Source organism: Microcaecilia unicolor, chromosome 3 (genome assembly GCF_901765095.1).
Source record: "Microcaecilia unicolor chromosome 3, aMicUni1.1, whole genome shotgun sequence".
NCBI lineage: Eukaryota > Metazoa > Chordata > Amphibia > Gymnophiona > Siphonopidae > Microcaecilia > Microcaecilia unicolor.
Window position 1 is genome coordinate 181,789,437 of NC_044033.1, and position 20,822 is coordinate 181,810,258.

General features: G+C 46.8%; 1 protein-coding gene across 1 annotated transcript in view; it reads left to right on the forward strand.

The window, feature by feature from the left end:
• The window catches only part of PTGES3 (prostaglandin E synthase 3), a 61,792-nt gene that overhangs the window by 13,177 nt on the left and 27,793 nt on the right, over positions 1 to 20,822 (forward strand). Inside the window, exon 3 of the mRNA XM_030196694.1 lies at positions 3,715 to 3,784. Coding sequence (XP_030052554.1) covers positions 3,715 to 3,784 — 70 coding nt within the window. The remainder of the gene's footprint in view (positions 1 to 3,714; positions 3,785 to 20,822) is intronic.

Here is a 20,822-nt window from a genome sequence, read left to right on the forward strand (position 1 = left end):
TCCTCAGATCAGTGGGTTCTGGACCTGATCAGAGATGGATACAGAATAGAATTCAACGCCCCAGTAAGAGACGTGTTTGTGGAGTCCCGATGCGGTTCTGCCGTCAAACGGGCGGCGGTGGTTGAGACTTTACAAGCTCTGATTCAGTTAGGGGCAGTGACCCCGGTGCCTCCCGCCGAGCAAGGCTGCGGCCGATACTCCCATCTACTTTGTGGTGCCGCGAAAAGGTGGGTCCTTTCGCCCTATTCTGGACTTAAAAGAAGTGAACAAGTCCCTGAGAGTGCGGCATTTCCACATGGAATCCCTGCGCTCCGTCATTGCGGCGGTTCAGCCAGGAGAGTTTCTCACGTCTCTGGACCTGAAAGAAGCTTACTTGCACATACTGATTTGGCCCCCGCACCAGAAGTTTCTGAGGTTTGCGGTGTTGGGAAAACATTTCCAGTTCAGGGCCTTGCCTTTTGGCCTCGCCACAGCTCCCCGAACCTTTTCGAAGGTAATGGTGGTAGTAGCTGCTTTTCTCAGGCGAGAAGGTATCAGGGTTCACCTGTACCTAGACGACTGGCTCATCAGAGCAGACTCTGCAACAGAGAGCTTACAAGCTACAGTCAGAGTGGTCTCAGTACTGCAATCTCTAGGCTGGGTCGTCAATATGGCCAAAAGTCACCTGTCCCCTTCACAATCTCTAGAGTTTTTGGGGGCCAGGTTCGACACAGTCTCGGGCTATGTGTTCCTACCTGAGCTAAGGCGGTGCAAGCTTCAGAATCAGGTCCGTCTGCTCCTGAGGATGCCCCGCCCGCGAGCTTGGGACATTGTCCAGCTGCTGGGATCGATGACAGCCACGATGGAAGTGGTACCCTGGGCGAGAGCGCACCTGAGACCTCTACAGTATTCCCTACTCCAGAGATGGTCTCCTTTTTCTCAGGATTACCAATGCAGACTTACTTGGCTCCCTGCGGCCCGACTCAGCATGGAGTGGTGGCTCTCGGACAGCATGCTGCGGCGAGGAATGCCGCTGACGCTCCCCGTTTGGTGCCTGGTGGTAACAGATGCCAGCCTGAAGGGCTGGGGCGCACACTGCAAGGGGAAGCATGCCCAGGGTCTATGGACACCCGAGGAGTCGGAGTGGTCCATCAACCGCCTAGAGTTGAAAGCGGTGTTTCAGGCGCTTCTGGCCTTTCAAGTGACCCTGGAAGGATTGGCTGTCAGAGTGATGTCGGACAACACGACAACGGTGGCCTATATATATCGACAAGGCGGAACAAGGTGCAGAGCACTAGCCGCGCAGGCCGAACTGATTTGCCAGTGGGCCGAGCTGCATCTTCAGTGTCTGTTGGCAGCTCATATTGCAGGTCAGAGCAATGTGCAGGCCGATTATCTGAGCAGGCATCAGATCGATCCAGCAGAATGGAATCTGGCAGACGAAGTTTTCCTGCAGATCTGTGCCAAATGGGGCAAGCCCGTGATGGATCTAATGGCGACAAGTGCCAATCCCTAAGTCCCGTGCTTCTTCAGCAGACGGAGAGATCCTCGCTCGGCGGGGTTGGATGCCTTGGCTCAACCCTGGCCTCCGGGTCTACTTTATGTGTTTCCCCCATGGCCCTTGATAGGGCGCCTGCTCTTGCGGATTCGGCTGCACCCAGGAGAAGTGGTCCTCATCGCCCCGGATTGGCCAAAGAGACCTTGGTATGCAGACCTCTGACAGATGCTCCTGGAGTCTCCTCTGCCGTTACCTCTGGTACCGAACCTGTTGACTCAGGGACCGGTAGCCATGGAGGACGCCAGCCGCTTTGGTCTTACGGCATGGCTATTGAGAGGGCGCAATTGAGGGATAAAGGTTATTCCAATAAAGTTATTTCCACTCTCCTGCAAGCCCGCAAGCGGTCCACTTCCGTGGCTTATGCCAGGATTTGGTGCCTGTTTGAGTCTTGGTGTGCTTCCAGAGCCATTGCTCCAATGCGGGCTCCTGTCTCGCCGATTCTGGACTTTTTGCAGGAAGGTGTACAAAAAGGCTTGGCCTATAATTCCCTGCGGGTGCAGGTGGCAGTGTTGGCCTCCCTTCGTGGTAAGGTGGAAGGCGTGTCTTTGGCTGCTCACCCAGATGTGGCACGGTTTCTTAGAGGGGTGCTTCGGCTCCGACCTCCAGTGCGAGCACCCTGTCCAGCTTGGAACCTGGGGCTAGTTTTGAAAACCCTGCAGGCATCTCCTGTTGAGCCGCTTCGGCGAGCATCGGAGAAAGATTTGACACTGAAGGCCGTTTTTCTGGTGACCATTACCTCGGCGAGACGGGTGTCAGAGCTCCAGGCGCTGTCCTGTAGAGACCCATTTCTGCAATTTTCAGAGTCTGGAGTCACGGTTCGGACCGTGCCTTCCTTTATGCCTAAGGTGGTGTCAGCCTTTCACCTAAACAAGCCTATTTTCTTGCCCTCTTTTTCAGAGGAAGAGTTTCCAGAATCTTTTGGGCAGCTGCACCTTTTGGATGTGCGCAGGACTCTGCTGCAGTATCTGCGAGTTACTAACTCTTTCAGGACTTCTGATCATCTGTTTGTTTTGCTATCCGGTTCTCTCAGAGGGTCTCCAGCGTCTAAAGCCACTATTGCCCGCTGGCTCAAAGAAACTATCTTTTCAGCTTATCTGCTGGCCGGCAGGGTTCCGCCTGTAGCCTTTAAGGCACATTCTACTAGAGCGATTTCTTCCTCTTGGGCTGAAACTGGAGCACTCTCTCTTCAAGAGAGATGCAGTGCAGCAACATGGGCTTCTAAGCTCTCCTTTGCCCGACATTACAGGCTGGATGTGGCTGCCAGGAGGGATGTGCGTTTTGGTGCACAAGTGCTAGCGCGTGGTGTGGCTTGTTCCCACCCTATCTAGGGATTGCTTTGTTACATCCCATACGTAATGGCTTCATCTGCTTGATGACAAGGAAGGGAAAATTAGGTTCTTACCTTGGTAATTTTCTTTCCTTTAGTCATAGCAGATGAAGCCATGAGTCCTCCCTGTATGATTGTCTGTATGCTGTGAATCTGTTTTTCAGGTTCTGTTCTAATTTCCTGAAGTTCCTTCCTTGGGAGAAAGTTGGAAAACAATCTTCAGGATTCATGTTCAGTTTAAATTTAGGAGGATGTGTTCATTCCCTCCAGCATGTATTTTTTGGAGGATGTGTTGATTCTCTCCAGGAGGCGCGTGTGTTCCCCTCCAGTTCTATAAATAGGAGGATGAGTTTATTCCCTCCAGTGTGTGTTGGGAGGATGTGTGATTCCCTCCAGGAGGCGCGGGTGTTCCCCTCCACTTATACAATAAGGAGGATGAGTTTATTCCCTCCTTTATGAGTTCATGCCCTTGTGATGGTCCATCGTTCGCTGTGAGGAAAGCTCTTGTGATTCCCATTGCGGTTTGCCATACTGCTTTGGATGCTTTAAATACTGAAGAGGCAGTGGAGCTAGCTGGCCAAGAGGGCACTGTGAGAGTTTGAGTGCTCTCTATCTCCCCTGCTGGTTGATGGACATAACCCATACGTAATGGCTTCATCTGCTATGACTAAAGGAAAGAAAATTACCAAGGTAAGAACCTAATTTTCCCTTACTTTTCTAGTGGGCACTTTTATGAAGTGGGCAAGATTCAAGAGAAAATCTTGTAGATTAGGAGAAAATCTTTCAGTATTGAGTCTTGAAATAACTATTGTAGACCAAGCAATTAATAACTTTTTTTTTTCTTTTATAGTTGTCTTGGAGGAAGCGATAATCTTAAACATTTAAATGAAATTGAACTCTATCAGTACATTGATCCAAATGTAAGCATAGTTTTTTTTTTTTAATTATTTTTGTAGTAATACAAGGTGTATGCAGTGCTGTAAAGATGCATAAAGTTCCTATGCCATTGTTCTTTATAATCTAATCAAACACACAGACAAGCCAAGGTTACAAGAAGTTATCTGCAGACAGCATAAGGGAAATATAGGATGGCGACATTCATCCAATGGAGTCTGTGTGCCCGGATTCCTCGTATAGCTCAGAGAGGTTAATTGAAAACATCTGTTAAGCATGCATGGGAGTTCTTGTGCTGCTTTGCCTTCTCACCTTTCTCATCTCCTCCTCAGTCTGTTTTCATCTACTGGATGTGTCGGCAGTCTCCTTGATGCCTCCAGGCTCTACTCGGTACCTTTAAGTTTTCGGGCATGTTAAATTTCAAGTGTGTAATACACAAAGCCTTGAATGATGAATCTTCACTTGCAACTGCTGCTACTTAAAGACACTACTGTCCAATGCGTTACTTACCATCCTGTGATAAAACACTACTTGATGTATCCTCATTTAGACAAATCAGACTGGATATTTACCGCTCTGTGATTCTTTGTTAGGTGCTTGTCTTAAGGAGTACCCTGTCTTTTGAAATACAATGCATTAACTCAGTAACCCAAACAGCTTAAGGCTCATTTAATTTCCCAGGCATTTTTCTCATAAATTTTATTATTGCTGTTTTTTTATGATTTTTCTTCATAGAATTAGAGGGTAGGACAGGCTATAAATAATTTAAATAAATAAGTCTCTTCATTCCTGTTTCTCTCAGACTACTTTTGCTACTGGCTTCAGGGCCTGCAACTTTATCACATTGGACCTCACCAGCTTTAAGCAAAATCTGCCTCAGTAGCTGATCTTCAAGCAGCTTTGGTTGGCAGGTATCTATAAAGCTGCAACTTCAGTTCACCCAAGCATTATTGCTTTGATGAGTTGCTCGCTCAAGATGCAGCTTTTGGTCAAGCAGTTCTATGCATTCTCTTCACTTATTTTTATTTTGCGTTTCATTCCTCTATCCAGTTTACTACCTCCAGGCCACTTGAACAGGAAATTTGTGGCCCTCCGCTTGAGATTCACCTAGAGTATGCCTAGATTGCTGTCTCTGGAGGCAAAATTACTTACCTGTAATAGGGGTTTTCCATAGACAGCAGGGGAATGCAGCCACTCCCTCCCCTCAATCTCCTAAAAAAAAGGCACACAGCTCTGATATAGAGTGCGGCCGAGTTGAGTGAGGCAGCACAGAAACTCTCGCGCATACTTGGACATTTTCATGAAAATGTCTCTGAGATACAGGAGGAATCGGGCACATGGGCTGTCGGGTGTTGTCACTTAGACTGTGGCTGTATTCACTTGCTATCTACGAAGAAGCTGTTTACAGGTAAGTAAGACTAGTGATTTCACTAGATGCACAACTGGGTCATGTGACGGTTCCTTCATAAGATTAAATGTCCACAGCTTTATGAGTCGTCGTCCCCCCCCCCCCCCCCCACACACACACACCCCCCCAGAAGACTTTCTGTACTTGTGCAGTACAGCATTAGCATTTCCATCCTGGAGGAGTTGTACACCTTCCTTCACTTTTTTCTCCTATACCCAACTGGCATAGTTTTATATGGCATCCCTGAGAGCAAACATTTAAAATTTTCTCCTGTCAGAAAAATCTCTAGTAGCTTCACTAGTTAGGTTTTGCGGTATTTTCTAAGTATTATACTTTTTCAACTTATCTGCTTCACATGGTCTTAGTTTATTTTCAGTGAGATCAACACCATCAGGCCACCTGACTGTGTTTTCTTGACAAATTGATCATATAATTATCATGCTCTACTTGGACTAGAATGAAATATAAAGAGCAGAAAGTTAATACTTTCACAGTTTTATCACATTTAGCAGGACCATGCTCTTCACTGAATGAGTGGGTTCTTTCAGAGCTTTCTGGATTGGCCTGTCTCTCACTGCCCATAAGGAGTAGTTCCACATTTCTTAACTTCCTTCAGGTTTTTCTGTCTAGAGAAGGGGGCCTGTGAATTTTTAGTTCTGCACAGTCAGAATTTTTTCTCCTGACTTCGCCAAACATGCTTCTTCTCTAACCCCTAGTTGCACAAATGTATAGATTGCTGTTTAAACTAGCCTGTACTTTTCCAGATGTCACCATTGTTAATGCATTGCCCAACTCATTTTTTTTTTTTTTACCTCCATTGGATCTGATTTTAGAGGAAATTTCCTCATCTGTCCAGATCAGTCCAGATGAGTGGATCTGTACTTTCCTTCCAGCAGATGGAGACAGAGAGCTATTGGCTCTGATATCCCCTTATAAGGGTCCTGTGCAGCCCTGAACCAGCCAGTGTTTCTTAGATGGTAGTCTAGTACCTGTGCAGCTCATGTCTAGTATGGAGGAGAAAGGTCGTTCACATTTTTCCCCCCTTTGGGTGTGCCAGTGTTAGCTCCAGTACAAATTAATTTATTTTTATTTTATTTGTAGCATTTGTATCCCACATTTTCCCACCAATTTGCAGGCTCAATGTAGCTTACATTTGCTGTAATGGCGGTTGCCATTTCCGGGTAACAGAAATACAAATGTTATTGCTTACATACATGGTAACATAGCATATATGGAACAGATCATGGTGTGTGAGAAGAAAAGGCGGACCCATCCCAGGAACGAACATAATGCCGCAGTTGGCCATATGCCAGAAAGTCCTTACTTTCTGCTACACCCGCCCACACAAAGTATGCCAGGGAAGCATACTGCCATGACCATCCAGCACATGTTGTAACAAAGAATAACCCTTCTTTTCCCAACGCTTAAAGCTCCTGGGGAGAATTGCAAGTTACCTATAATCGGTAACTGATCCGAAATTTCAGGGCGACCTCCCAGAATTGGTACCAAATAACGCCACACCTGTCTCAACGATCTTAGTATTACACTACGGTGAACCTCTAGTGGCAGAAGACTCATTGCACAGTGCAAAAGGGAATTAACATACCATGGAAAATAAAAGGCTACCTCATAAGTACGCGGTGTATAATTCTGCTCTTCCAATATCCAGTCCCCCAAGTGTTGAAGCAAACACGCATAATTATACAGACATAAATTTGGGAGGCCCATTCCGCCCTATCTCCAAGGTCCAATTAAATATTTAAAAGACAACTTTGTTTTTTTCCCTGCCCAGAAAAAGTAAGATACTAGTTTCTGTAAAACACCCAAATCTTGTTTCAATAACTTGAGGCAATAGCTGGAGAACATATAACCACTTGGGAAACAGTACCATGTTAAAAAAGTTGGTTCCTACCATGAATCGTCAAAGGAAAATGAGCCCATTTCATCAGCATCGCGCATGTATAATCCAGTAGTACAGAGATATTGATCTTATAGAGCGAAGCCGTAGTTTTCGGTAAGTGAATACCCAGGTTTCAAAGATGTAACCTCCCACTGCAAGGGAAATGATTCCACCCATCCCTCCGTAATTGCCAACAGTGGGCATTGCCAAGGATTTGTCTAAATTCAGTTTAAAGCCCTTCTCTGCATCGAACCTAACCAACAGAGACGGCTGACCTGTCCTTTTTACATGTTCCATTGAGAGAAGCTTTCTCATATTTTGAGTTATAGTTCTTCCATGGACAAATCCCACTTGCGGCCCCACAGTCACTTCCAGCAGTACCTGTACTAACCTATTTGCCAATATTTTTGCAAAAAATTTTGTTTGTGTTCAATAAAGAGATCGGTCTATAGGAGAAAGGTTGCGTAGGGTCCCGGCCCGGCTTTGGTAACAAAATAATTTGAGCCAGCTACAGAGATTGTGGTCGTTCCCCTGAAGACAAAAACAGAAAAAAAGACTGCAAGGTTGGCACAATCGAAGGGGACAAAAGTTTATAGAATTCAGCTCTAAAGCCATCGGGCCCTGGCATCTTTATTAAGACACTCTGCTGGATCACCAAGGCAATTTCATCTTCCCCAGTTGGAGCATTGAGCCGAGCTAAAGCCTGCGCTCCCCATTGAGGTAGGTCCAAACTGTTCAGATATATCTCCCCATCCAACACTGTATCCTCCAGTTGGGCATATAACTGCTGATAGTACCTTTGAATCACTTCAGCAATCTTTCAATCTGTTTGTACTTTAGTACCATCTCCCCTATCTATGTGAACTATGGGTCGTGAGCCCCCGGACTGCTTATCAAATGAGTCATAAGTTTCCCAGCTTTATTCCCGTGAATGTATAATTGATATTTGTAATACCGAATTGATTTTACAGCCCTTTCATGGAGGAGCTCTTGGAGAGAGGATTGGAGCGCAATTAGCAAATTTTTTAATCCTACAGTCTGTTTTTACGTACTGACGCCGCACCTGCACCAATTGTTTTTCTAATCGCAGTATTTCTCTATCTCTCACCTTACGTTTGAAAGAAGAATAGGCCATTATCTCTCCTCGCAACACCACTTTGGCCTAGTGGTTAGGGTGGTGGACTTTGGTCCTGGGGAACTGAGGAACTGAGTTTGATTCCCACTTCAGGCACAGGCAGCTCCTTGTGACTCTGGGCAAGTCACTTAACCCTCCATTGCCCTATGTAAGCCGCATTGAGCCTGCCATGAGTTGGAAAGCGCGGGGTACAAATGTAACAAAAAATTAAAATAAATAAAAAAATATATATATACCATGTGAATACATATATGGTAAAGAATAATAAATTATGGTATTGCATGAAGGTTCCTGAGAAAAATTGGGTTGTAACATACATTAGGTCATCAATTATAGAGAGTCCCTATTCAGCATAAGGTTGCAGTGGTAGTGCTTGATCATAAATATCAGAGGTTAATCAATCATGTGGTAAAAGATCGGTTATGTATAGATCGTGTTTTGCGTTGTTATTTAGTATTTAAGATGGATGTTTATGGTATGCCATCTTGAAAACGATTTTGTGGACCAGGGTGCACACTTTGAACGCAATTATAGCAATAAGAATAACTTAAAACCAAAGTATTGGCATGGCTTGGACTAATGGTTCTCAGAGCCCAGGTCCTTTCCCCTCCCTCCAATGGTTTCTCTAAATTGTACATCAGTCTTCTCATCTCTAGGAGGAATTCCCTTTAGTGTGGGCCTGCCCCCCACCAGAGCTGAAGGCAACCATGCAAACATTTGTGCTGGAGGGGGGATTCTGTACTTCAGACCCACAGGGACTTGACAGGCAGTAGTATGGTAGCTCCAGCTGAGTGCAGCTGTTGCTGTGGCTCCTGATGTCTGGTCTCAGTCGGAAGCAGCCTTTGCCACATATTCAGTAAGCGGGAGAGCAGTGTTCTTAGGGACTCTCCAGGGGTAGTCGGACAGCAGTGATACCTATCTTAGAAAGATTGGGAGAGTACTGTTTAATGTAGGGCAAGAACATACATCGTGTTAGAGGTAGCTCTTCTACAGCAATGGTTTAGAGGGCCGCCGGTGCTTACTTTGACATGATTCAGTGATGGACGTTTGTCCCAAAGGGTCTTCCTTTCTCCCTAGAGTTTGTTCTCTTGCACCATTGAGCATTCTGTTTAAAAAAGGACTGTTGACAGATGATGGGTGAGAGGATCAGGGGCCTGGAACTCTGGAATCTTTTGAGGACCAAAAAAGGTGAGTTCCAAAATTTTGATCTTGGAGGACAAGGGGCCATTTAGGTTTGGAAGTTCAAGGTCTCCTGTGGAGGAGGTCATGGAAAATAGGGACCCTTTAAAGGGAGATGTCAGTCCTGATTTTCAGAAATGATGAGCTCCTTTACTTTTAATCTTGTAGGTGCGGTAGATGTTAAAAGCAACCAGCAGATGTGGATAGGAAAAAGAACCCACTCCTAGTGGGAGTTCAGAAACCAGAAGCCAACCACAACCTTTCCTCTGTAACCAGCGGTTACTGAAAGAGCGGACACAGAGTGACAGTTACCAGATATGGGACTTTGAATTAGTAGATCTGTGCCATGTTTTTACCAAATATCATTACAAGGTGAATACTTGGTAGTGAGCAAAACGATGACCATCCTGGTGTAAGGCATACCAGCCTTGAAGGATCCTCAGGATTGTCAAATTAAAGCCTTGTTAAAGCTCTTTCACAGTATTGATCATACAAGCTGCATTGTGTGGAGGATATGTGCCCTCTGCTTGTTTCCACTGAGTGGAGCAGTTGCCTGATAACCAAGGTCAAGATTCTTCGAAAGTGGCAGCAGAAGTTTTGTATTTCTAGATAAGATCATACATCATATCTGCCAAGAAGACAGCTTCTACCAAGGCTACTGCAATGAATGTGGCACTGTCAGATAAGGTATTTTCCTGAGGTTCAGGAGTTGGAAGGCAACATACCCTCAAAAGACCATGGGCTGTTTGGAGAGGACTTTGAAAATGTTGAAGGACCTGGGGCAATCAAAGGTACTCGGGCTTCTGGAGGATCAGCCCAAGCAGTGGCTTCTAGAGGTCAATTTAGACCTCTGGAAGATAATGTCCAGGTACTTAGTGGTTCTCAGAGTAGGTTCTGAGACAGAGGCCGGTCCTGTCAAGGCAGCAAGAAGAGGGCATGGAAGACAGGCAGGGAATTTAAGATGGTCCTGTTATATTGTTTTGTCATCAATAAAAATCGTTGAAACATAAGATGGTCCTGTTTTTATTTTAGATTTTAATTTTAAAAAAATTTTTTTGCAAGGGGGGGGGGGTCATTTTGAGGCAGTTTTATCAGAGATATGGGGCCTGATAACCTTGGATCAATGAATACTGGAAGTCAAAGAAGGCTGTCCTTGAGTTTGCGTATCTGCTGGCTGATGCCTTCCTTGAATCTCCCTGTCAGTCTTCTCAAAAGTTGGAAGTCTTGTGATCAATAATTGGACAGGCTGGTGTGTTTGGAGGCCATTCTCTGGTCTGCCCAAAGACCCAAAAAGGAAGGCACATTTTGCCTGATCTTAATCTTGAGGGGTAAACAAGGTTTTGCATGATCTTCTACATGGAAACGCTAAGGTCAGTATTCATGGCTGTTGATCAAGGAGAGTTCCTCACCTCATTTGATGTAATGGAGGCCTATTGACATTCTGTTTTGCCTAGTATTTAGTGCTTTATAATACTAGGAAAGCACTTCCAATTTAGGCCTTGCTGTTCAGGTTGGCCACAGCCCCAGGGACCCAAGATGATAGTGGTAGCAGTACAGCTGAGGAAAGGAAAAGTGGCTAGTTCATCTTTTCGCTCGAAGCAATCCTTTCAAGGAGGGTCAGGAGGCCACAGCCCAGGTGGTGACAACTTAAGAATTATGCTCGATGACGATTGTTTCCAATTGATGCCATTGTAGAATTTGGAGTATACAAGTGTTTGATTCAATACACGCAATGGCAGGGTGCCCTTGATGGGAGAGTGCAAAAGCTGCAGGCGCAGGTTCAAAGCATGGTCAGGCAGTTGAGACCCTAGGGGGTCTTTAGTGTTCAGGGAGTTATTTTCTTGGTATCTCTTGATCTGTAACCCTGTACTTATGGATTTTCTTTTTTTGTGCTTCTGGGGTGTGGGTCCGGTGGGGCCCCGTTTTCCCTTTGGGGTGTCACACCCAGGTGGCCGGGTCCTTCCGCTTGATCTGCTCCCTGGAGTGGACAGTCTAGTGCCTCGGCTGCCGTGTTCAGGTGGGAGCCTTGAGTTCCACTTCAGCCTCCAGCAACAGGGCAAATAAAATGCTAAGAAAAAAAAAAAGGCCCCTCCCGCTGCCTTTACTTTAGCTGTGCTGTCCGTGAGAGCACAGGTTTTTGGCGGAAGGGAGGTGTTTGTGTGGACTTTGGGCCCCGGATCGGTGTTACTTCCCTCCCTGTCACCGCGGCTATGTGTGCAATGACGTTGCATCGGTGCCGTGTCTGTGTGTGCTGGGGAGCTGAGGCACCAGGTACTCAATGCATGCTCTGTGGAGAGCCGAAGCCGCCTTCTGCTGTGTCACCTGAGTTAACCGCAGAGATTCCCGCCGTAGGTGCTGTTGGGTCAGAGACGGGGCTGCATGTGGGTGATCCTGTTTTCGGTGGGAACCATCGTCATTTTGGATTCCTCCCGCTCTGCAGAACCGCCTCAGTCTTCGCATGGTGATGCTTTGCCAGGTCCAGACTTGCTCCCTGAGAACTCAGGTGGGATGTGGTTCCCCTCCTGAGTTTATTGGTCCCTTTTATCAAGCCTGGCGGTCGGGACTGACCAAGGCTGACCCCTCCGGGGGGGGGGGGGGGTGGAGTGGGTCTGATTTGTGTCTGAGACCTAGGTTGGATTGGTCTGAGGATCTGGAGGCCCTTTCTCTCCCGGGATCTGAGGAAGCCTTTAGTGATCTCAGGGAGGAGGGTCCTCTAGTCGCATCAAGAGAAGGAGGGATCCCTGCCTGGGAAGGACCCCTCAGTGGTCAGGATCTTTCACAGGGCGAGTTGTTGGAGTTGATCATGTATCTTCCATCCTTAAGTTTACTTCTTCGGAGGCCACCGCAGGGGATGCTTCACGAGTGGATTTCTTGGTTAATGGGATTAGGTGTCCTCCACGGTCCTTTCCTATGAATAAAGATCTTAGGGAGATGGTGCAGCAGAAGTGGTCTTTCCCAGATGCTTCTTGTGAAGTGTCTTGGGCTATGGCTAGGCTTATCCCCTTCCCCAGGAGGATAGGGATTCCCTAAAGCCTCCCACGGTGGATGCGGTAGTCACGGCGGTGACTAAGGCGACGGCTATTCCAGTAGATGGTGGCACAGCGCTATGTGACCCCTAAGATGGGAAGCATAGTTTTGATTTGTCGGCTCTGTCTCTTCAAGCATTGGTCTATGGGGGTTTGGTGGCCCAAGCTTGTTTCTGCTGGGCTGAGAAACAACTGGAGGATCAGATTGCGGACAGGTCTCTGCTGGTTCAGGAGCTGGCCAAGTTGGAGATGGGCTCATCCTTCTTAGCTGATGCTCTTTATGATTTGCTCCGAGCGTCAGAGAAGAATATGGCCCTGGGGGTTGCCACCCACTGGGCCCTTTGGTTGCGGGGTTGGGCCGTGGATGCAACCTCTAAGTCCAAATTGTGTTCACTTCCTTTTAAAGGCTGTATGCTGTTTGGTGAGGAATTGGATAAGTTGATACGTAGTCTGGGGGGACATGGTTCGTGACTTCCAGAGGTTCGTCCCAAGTCTTAACAGCTGGGGGTTGTCTTTGCAAGGTCGGTTTTGTGAGGCTCGGCGTTATAGGCCGAGCAGGTTGAGCGGAGATCGTAAAGGTTGTTTTTTTGAGGACCCCGGGGGGGGTGTGACTTCCTCGGGGCGGGGGGGGGAGTCCAGCCTCTGATGCAAGTAGGTGCTCGGTTGCAGCAGTTTTACCAGAGGTGGACCCAGATCACGTTGGATCAGTGGGTCCTCAAGGTAGTACGAGAAGGCTATGTGTTAGTTCGAGTAGCCCCTTCCCGATTTGTTTCTCAAATCTCCATGCCACTCTCGGATCAAGGTGGGAGCGATTTGAGATTACTCTTCTTCGCCTTGTACGTTGGAGGGCGATTGTGCCCGTGCTTCCCCGGGAACAGGGGATGGGTTGCTATTTCATTTATTTTGCAGTACCCAAGAAGGAGGGCTCCTTTCGACCCATTCTAGATCACAGGGTTAATGCTCTGAAGGTTCCCTCTTTTTGGATGGAAACTTTGCACTTCGTCATTGCCGCAGTTCTGCAAGGAGAGTTCCTTACATCTCTGGATTTGACGGAAGCCTATTTGCACATCCCCATCCAGGTTGCTCATCAACATTTCCTTCGTTTTGCTGTCTTGGGAAGCATTTTCAATTCTGTGCTCTGCTGCTCGGGCTAGCGACGGTGCCCCGGATGTTTTCCAGAGTCATGGTGGTGGCAGCGACTCTGCGGAAGCAGGACATCTTGGTCCAACCCTATCTGGACGATTGGTTAATTCGGGCGAAGTCTTGGTCGGAGAGCGTAGCGGCAACTGTTCGTGTGGTGGCCTTCCTGGAGTTCCTTGGCTGGGTGGTAAACTCAACCAAGAGCCAGGTGCTTCCATTGCAGCCTCTAGAGTACCTGGGGGTTCATTTTGACACCTTGTTGGGGCATGTTTCTGTCTCCCGCTCGGATTTCCAGGATGCAGGGGCAGATTTGGCAGCTTCTGTCAGAACAGGCTCCTGAAGCCTGTGCTTACCTTCAGGTGCTGGGATTGATGTCAGAGATAGAAGTGGGTCCATAAGTTAGGGCGCACATGAGGCAGCTCCACCTGCTGCTGTTGGCTTGCTACTCTCCGCAGACATGGGATCTGGAGGAATGGTTGTTTCTGACAGAAGCCCCCCCCTCCCCCCCGCCTCATTCTTCAGTGGTGGCTTCACTCGCCGAATCTGGAGAAAGGCATGCCTCTGGAGCCTCCGGAGTGGGTAGTTCTCTCCACGGAAGCCAGCCTGCTGTGATGGGGTGGGGGGGGGGGGCTCATTGTCTCGGCCAGGTAGCTCAGGGCCGTTGGGCGATGGAGGAGTCCCGATGGTCCATCAATTGGTTAGAGATGCGGGCGATCTGTTTGGCCCTGGAGTCCTCCTTGCTGCTCGCCGGCAGAGCAGTAAGAGTTCTTTCAGTCAACGCGACGGCCAAGGGGGCATGAAGGGCCGGGCAGTTTCCGAGGAAGCAGCGTTGCTAATGTGCTGGGCGGAGGTTAATCTTCTGGATCTCTCGTCAGGTCACGTGGCCGGCATGGACAGTGTGAACGCAGACATTCTGAGCAGACACACTTTGGATTCCAGAGAGTGGTCTCTCCATCGTTCAGTGTTCAACCACATAGTGTTGAAATGGGGACGGTCGGCGGAGGGATCCTCTCTCCGCAGGGATCGATGCGTTAGTTCTTCCGTGGCCCCCTCAGGAGTTGCTGTGTGTTTCCCCTGTGGCCGCTGGTGGGTTGGGTGATTTAGCGGATTGAGTGTCACTCGAAGAGTAGATAGTGGGTTTCCCCAGGAGTCTGTGCTGGGACCGCAGCTTTTTAACATTTACATATTTACAAATGATCTAGAGATTGGAAAAACTAGTGAGGTAATTAAATTTGCTGATGACAGTTATTAAAAGTTGTTAAATCGCACAAGGATTGTGAAAAACTGCAAGAGGATGTTACAAGACTGGGAGACTGGGCATCCAAATGGCAGATGACTTAATGTGAGCAAGTGCAAAGTGATTCATGTAGGAAATAGAAGCCCAAACCATAGTTATGTGATGCAAGGTTCCACATCAGGAGTCACCACCCAGGAAAGGGATCTAAGTATCATTGTTGATACGTTAAAACCTGCTGAATGTGCAGCAGCAGCTAAGAAAGCAAATAGAACATTAGGTGTTACTAGGAAAGGAATGGAAAACAAAACTGAATGTTATAATGCTTTTGTATTACGACCGCACCTAGAATACTGTGTGCAGTTTATTGTGTGCTTGTTTTTTATTAGGTGAGGCATCAGCTCTTGCCTAAGAGGAGGCTAGAGGTGTAGGAAGGTCTGCCTTTCAAGCTGTTGAGATTAGTACTGGATCAGGTTTTAGTGATGATGAGCAGAGGAAGTGGTAGGGGGAGCTCTGAGTCACTGATCCTCCCGTCTCTTAGCAACTAGTTGCTCCCTGCCCTCCTTGCCCAGAGTATCTTCAGGGCTCAGATTACTTGCTTCAAAGTGGACAGAAGAGAGGGGGAAGGATTCAAGAGCAGCTTCAATGTAGTTAGAGGTGTGACAAATTCAAAACAAAGAACTTAAAAGTTGGAAGATTCCTTTTCACTCTGATATCCTGCTTCATAGTTTCTTGCAGCTGGGGCACTGAGGTGGCGAAATGCCGAGCAGGCCGTACAAAAAGCCGAGCCCCAGGAATCCCATGCCCCATGCAGCCAGTGCCGGAGATTGGAAGGAGCCCTGGCGGTGGGATGGTGTGGCGCCAGGTGAGCACTGCAGCAGGAGACCATATAGCAAACCTGAGCTGAACCTGTGGGGGAACCCCAGGGTGCTCCAGCAGCAAGCTGCACCAACGCCAGGGACCGGATGGAGCTGTGGCACTGGGACGGCATGGCGCCAGGTTGAGCACTGCAGCAGGAGACCATACAACAAATCAGAGCTGGACCTGTATAGGTCTCAGGGAGCTCAAGCAGCAAGTTACACCAGACAAAAACCTAGTACGAGCCAGAACGGCCCACAACACACTGGGAATGAACAAACGCATGCAGGAAGAGGAAAAATCTAACAAAGGTACCTAGAGGGAGCCAGGCAAGACCAGAATGGGACTCCAGCATACACACACTAAATGAGACCGGAGCAGGACACACACACACCCCTACACACAGATGCCCCCACTAATAATAAATTTTAAAAATAATTAAAAAATAAAAGAATAACGGGAGGGACCCTACGCAGGATCAGATCTGCGACTGGTTCCCACAAGGATACCCACATCCAAAAGGAAAATAACTAGAGGGGTCCCTACATAGGGCCTCCATACGGACTCCGCACCAACACGCTGATAGAATAACCAAAGGGTCCCCACAAGGGCTCGTGCATCAAACGCTTGGCAGGAGAACAATAGGCAGCACCCCCGAGCCTCAATGCACCACAGAATGACAAACCTCAGAACGTGGACTTTCTACTATACGATAATTATATGGATAACTGGAATTCTAGTGGCATCACCCAACGAATTGAACAAAATCTCCATATGCGTCACTGAGAAATGAATACACTTCAAATAACTGGAAGAACCAAAATACAGCTTTCATAACAAAATAGACACAAAACAAACAACCAGCAGCAAAAAGACAAGACAGAAAAATATACAAGATCACAACCTTAAAACAGACAGACTGCACAGACAACTAGATTATCAAACGCACCAAAATCTGTTTCGATACATACACCAAGGTACCCATAGGATATATAAACGCATGATCGGCAGTCAACAAAACATCCATACTGAGAGACTGGATTGAAAATGAAAAACTAGGCTTATTACTTAGTAACATGGTTACACCTAGAAGATGACCCAGTTCTGCCGGACCTAAGCCCACCAGGATACAAAACAACACACACCAACAGAAAGTAGAGAGAGTCGCAATAATATACAAATCCACTTTTCACTGTTGAGCCTATCAGTGAGCATTCATCCTTGGCGATCAAAATTTTGGCATGCAAAATCACTGATACAACACTCGCTAGTCAGCTATGTACCATACTGTTATATTGACCCCCCCCCCCCCCCCCAGGTAGCTGGACAAATGCTCAAGACGATTTCATGGACTTTGTACCAAACACCTGCACAGACCAACAAAATGTCCTACAAATTGGCAATATCAATTTGCACCTGGACAAACAGAACGACCCCAGCACCAAAACGCTAATAAACTTCCTCAGCCAATGGAACTTCAGTACAGTACAAGACATCTCGTGCCACACAAGGCCACCTGTTGGACATACTACCCACAGGTTACCAGCAAACAACAACCACACAATTGAAAACCACAAATGGGAAGAGGTACCTTGGTCAGACCATAGCAAGTTCACTTTTGCACTGCAGGGGAAAATGAATGGAAAAAGCAGAAAACCAGGACCACCACATACATTTATGACCAAAAGAAAGTTGGACAACCATACCTTCGGGACAACAGTGATGAATGAACACAATAATTTAGAACCAAATGACGCCCATTTTTTGAGGAACTGGGATGAAGCATGTGAAAACACACTGGACAAAATAGTACCACTTAAAATAAAAACAAGGAAACAACCAAGACCCTGATTCAACAATGAGCTACTGCAGATGGAAAAAACTATGCATGAGATTAGAAAGAACATGGGTCAAAAATAAAACAGAAGCAGACCATATGAACATACAAACACACAATATAAAGAATGCATAAGCAAAATACTTAACACATACACAAACCCAGCACATACCAATATGAAAAAAGTTTGAACTCATGAACAGCCTACTGAAAACACACAGAACATACTGGCATCAACTGAAACATCACCTACAGTAGATGAACTAGCACAATATTTCAAACAAAAAATAACAAAGACAAGCTCTAACCTCATGATACCGCAAACATCCATCACTGACTTCTTAGAAGACTGAGAAACCAACAGTGATACCATGACAGACAGAATCTGGTCCACATTTGAATCACCCAAAATGAGCACTGTAAAGGCACTACTGACAAAATACACACACGTGAAATGTCGACTAGATAAATGCCCCAGCTACATGATGAAAAATCCACCAGAATGGTTCATTGAATGCATCACCAAACATATTCCATATAAGTTAGCAGAAGGCCAATTCCCAAAAGATAAAGGCAAAAATCATACTCCAATCCCCAAGAACGCAACCAACAATATCAGTGATCTCGCAAACTACAGTCCAGTGGCCTCAATACCACTTTTAACCAAAACGATGGAGGAATTGGTAACACAACAACTAATGGAATACCTTACAAAATTCTCGATCCTACACAAATCCCAATCGGGTTGCAAGACCACAACACAGCACCAGAATGATCATAACCCTGATAACAAAGTTCAGAAGCATAATAAGCCAAAGGATGGGATATACTATTAATGCAATTTGACATGTCAAGTGTGTTTGACCTAGTAGATCATGAAACACTGATGGACCCTGCTCGACTACATGGGAGTTGACGGTACAGTGGGCGTAAGGTAGACCAGATCCTACATTGTGAAGATGTCCCACCAGCTGTCAACCCCTTGGATCTCTGAGTGTGTGGTACCACAAGGTTATACAATATCACCAACACTGCTTAATGTAACGATGGCTTCACTCGGAGGGGGGGGGGGGGCTGGAGTTAATGGGCTTTAACCCATTTACTTACGCAGATGTCACCATCCAAATACCTTACAACAATATCACAGAAATAATGGACAAAATTAAAATAGGTCTGGACCTTATGGAAAACTGGGCTGAAACCTTCAAAACTCAAACAGGGACAAAAACAAATTCCTGGTTCTGTCAAACTTGCATATCCCCACATCTCACCAAAACTTTACAATCAACTCCCCCCCCCCCCCCCCCCCCCCCCCCCCCAAAAAAAATACAAACACATTAGTCTGTGGCTGAATTCTTGAACATATAGCAGAAGCTCCAGAGCATTGATAAGTCGTCGTCCCCACCAACCCCAACTGCAAAAGACAACTCTCACAGGGCGAAACGTGGAGGTGATATCTGCCCTTAGGCATAGAAACACTGCACCGCTCAAGTCCAGTCCAAAACGTTCAACTTTGGTATTTTATTTTGTGTAGTACCGTTGTTTCATCCTATATAATAATTCTCACCTCCACTAATCTTGCTGCCTGTGTCCGTGGCTCCTTCGGAGTTGCTGAGCTAGGCTCCGTGGTCAGGCTGACGTCACCATTGCAATTATGCTATGAACTTCAAAACCCGCGAAAAAAGAAAAAAAAAACATTCCATGTGTTCATTGCTGCTGGCGCTCCGTTTCGTCCAGTGTCAGTGCTTGGCCCTCGTAGTTATCACATAGTGACGCGAGGGCGGGGCACACACTGATGGGGAAAGCGGCTATCTCTACGCCTCAACTTCCGGTGGGGAAAGCTGATCTCGACGCTTCAACTTCCGGTGGTGGCTTCATTTAGATCGTTGGGGTTGTGAATTATATAGATAATTACATTTGATATACCGCTCTGACTGGTGAATGGGTCTGAGTACTGTAAAATCAAATATAAATTAGAGAAAAAAGCCAGTAAAAAAAAAAAAAATAGGATAGGTCACAAACATCCGAGACCAATCATAACTACACATCAGCTGGTCAGTCATCAGTCTGGTACCTGTAGCCCAAAAGCTTGTTGAAAGAAGTGAGTTTTGAATTTGTTTTAAATTTGGGAGAACACTCTATGCATAGGGAAGGAGGTAACTTGTTCCAGAGTTCGGGGGCAAGAAAGTAAAACCACATGCCTAGATTAACAGCAGGAAGAACCATCAGGAGACACGAGGAGTGCAAAAAATAATGTTGGCACCGAGAAGGCTAGTCCATCAACATCTGTATCTGTCCCCATGGTCCTGGAGCCGATTGAGACATGGGATGCATCGACATCAAGGAGGTCTCTGCCTGCCCCAACATTGAGCAGCAGCTGCACCCATCAAGACTGAGCAACCAAGGACTCTGCACTAGAGACCCATAAGGATTCAACATTGTCCTCATTGGCAGCGAGGGACTCTGATGCTATACAGCCACCTGAAATTAAACATGACCAAAACCGATCTTCTCATTTTTCCCCCAAACCCACCTCCCCACTCCCCCCGTTTTCTATTTCTGTTGATGGCTCTCTCATTCTCCCTGTCTCCTCAGCTCGAAACCTTGGGGTCATCTTTGACTCTTCTCTCTCCTTCTCTGCTCATATCCAGCAGATTGCCAAGACCTGTTGTTTCTTTCTTTACAACATCCGTAAAATCCGCCCCTTTCTTTCCGAGCACTCTACCAAAACCCTCATCCACACCCTTGTCACCTCTCGTTTAGACTATTGCAATCTGCTTCTTGCTGGCCTCCCACTTAGTCATCTCTCCCCTCTCCAATCGGTTCAAAACTCTGCTGCCCGTCTCGTCTTCCGCCAGGGTCGCTTTACTCATACTACCCCTCTCCTCAAGTCGCTTCACTGGCTCCCTATCCGTTTTCGCATCCTGTTCAAACTTCTTCTACTAACCTATAAATGTACTCACACTGCTGCTCCCCAGTATCTCTCCACATTCGTCCTTCCCTACACCCCTTCCCGTGCACTCCGCTCCATGGATAAATCCTTATCTGTTCCCTTCTCCACTACTGCCAACTCCAGACTTCGCGCCTTCTGTCTCGCTGCACCCTACGCCTGGAATAAACTTCCTGAGCCCCTACTTCTTGCTCCATCCTTGGCCACCTTTAAATCTAGACTGAATGCCCACCTCTTTAACATTGCTTTTGACTCGTAACCACTCGCCTCCACCTACCCTCCTCCTTCCTGTACACATTAGTTGATTTGTTTGCTTTATTTTTTTGTCTATTAGGTTGTAAGCTCTTTGAGCAGGGACTTGTCTGTCTTCTATGTTTGTGCAGCGCTGCGTACGCCT